This window comes from Buceros rhinoceros, unplaced genomic scaffold (genome assembly GCF_000710305.1).
Source record: "Buceros rhinoceros silvestris isolate BGI_N320 unplaced genomic scaffold, ASM71030v1 scaffold8224, whole genome shotgun sequence".
Lineage (NCBI taxonomy): Eukaryota > Metazoa > Chordata > Aves > Bucerotiformes > Bucerotidae > Buceros > Buceros rhinoceros.
In genome coordinates, this window is record NW_010406458.1 from 6,839 (window position 1) to 8,645 (window position 1,807).

The window sequence follows — 1,807 nt, forward strand, 5'->3', positions numbered from 1 at the left end:
AGAAAGGTGAGGCAGCCCACCCTGACCCCCCAGATCGGCCACACGAAGCCCAAGCCCAAGCGATGCCTAAATGCAGATGCAGTGCAGCAGATGTGAGTGGGGGGCGATAGTTCATCTCCTGCTTTCCAAGAGAAATTGGTTGCAAATCATATTGGAGAATAATTTCTTGCAATTATGAACCCTAATTGGTTCATATTTGCAATGTGCTTTGAAGATTAAAGTGCTAAGTATTATTATTGTTAAACATTTAGACAGGATCTGGCAAGGCTGTTTTTTCTAAATCCTATCCTGCCAGCTTGCAACTCTGTCACAGCATCTGTTGTGTGGGAAGAGCCAGCGCTGGATAAACCCATCGTTACAGCATTTGCTTTCCTCCTTTACAGCCTTTGCCACACACCTCTCATGAGCTGCTGCTTTTTGTTCAGGCACTCGCGTTCCTTGTCACAGATCTCTCTTTTATTCTGGGCAGTTATATTCTTCATGGCTAGCTCCAAGTCCTCCTTCTGCTTGGCCAAAAACTCCTGTTCCTGGAAGAAAACAGCAGTGCCAGCATGAGCCCTCCTGCTGCTGCAACTTGAAAAGCATCTGCTGGTGTTTTAGAAACTGCCAGTCCCTCAAGGAAGAAGCAGCATCTTCCCAATCCTGGACTTGTGGCAATCTTCTCTCAGCCTTACCATGGTTTGCTTTTTCTGGGTGAAGTCATCCATCTTCATCTTCATGTTCCCTTTGCGCTGTTGCCGTGGCAGCTTCTCAACCTCATTCTTGACCTTTGGAGAGGAAAGTGAGACTTATTAGCAGGTAACTTCAGGCCAAGAACAACCCCACCTAATGCTGCTACAGAGCTGGACCTCAGGAAGTGCCCAGATATACCAAAGAAAAGAGCTTCCTGCCAACCAGCTGCTTCTCTTCCAAATGCTCTATGAAAAACACTGAGGCTTTCCTGGAAGAAACAGATGCAGGAAACGAGCTTTCCTCCATCCTGTCCTCATTTTTACCTCCTTCTTCATCTGCTTCAGCTGCTCCAGGAATTTTACATGGTCCCGTTCCTGCTCCAGGCGAATGCGCTTGGCCTCCTCCCGCCGGCGCAGCGCGTGATCTTGTTCCATCTTCTCAATCTGCTGCTTCTGCTGCCGTTCGAGGTTTTCCAGTTCAGTGTCATAGAACTTCTTCTTTGTCTGTACAGGAAGGGAACAGAGGTCAACTTCACCCTCCTCTCTGTTTCCTTGCAAAACATAAAAAAAAAAAAAAAAAAAAAAAAAAAAAAAAAAAAAAAAAAAAAAAAGAAAAAAAAAAGGAAAACCCCAAGGGGTGGAGATGTCCTTGCAAAGATTGAGCCTCTTTACAAAACACAGAGGAGAGAGAAAAATTTTCAAGTAACACCTCATGAAGCATACAGGGCAAAGCCAGCTCTAGCACAAGCTCAAAGCATTTATGAACTTGTTCTAGCACTGATGCACTTCAAGGCTTTCTCGTGCCTATGTCCGAGGCAAATATTAGCAGGCAGTGAAGCTCCAGCATAACAGTCCTTTCTCCGCAGACAAGGATTGCCAAGACTGAGGGCACTGTGCTCTGACAGGACCTTTCTGTCCCACCTCTCCATCAATGCGAGCTGCGAGGATGGAGCACCGATCCTCGCAACTGAAAGCAGGTTGCAAACTGCCCCAGCAGGTTTGGGGCTTTTGCACATCACACTGTACAGTGAATAAATCTTACATGTGAGAAGTGACTTGCTAAGATGGGAATGTGCAGATGTGGCACGTCAGGACTGTAGAAACACAGCAGAGCACAGGACAGAGCGCTGGCTCCA

At 46.7% G+C, this 1,807-nt stretch overlaps 1 protein-coding gene across 1 annotated transcript in view; it reads right to left on the reverse strand.

The window, feature by feature from the left end:
• Positions 1-1,807, reverse strand: part of STK10 (serine/threonine kinase 10) — a gene marked incomplete at its 5' end in the record, with an annotated part of 36,762 nt that overhangs the window by 2,062 nt on the left and 32,893 nt on the right. The window contains 3 exons of the mRNA XM_010134093.1: positions 382-527; positions 675-767; positions 996-1,175. Of these exons, the coding sequence (XP_010132395.1) occupies positions 382-527; positions 675-767; positions 996-1,175 (419 nt within the window). The remainder of the gene's footprint in view (positions 1-381; positions 528-674; positions 768-995; positions 1,176-1,807) is intronic.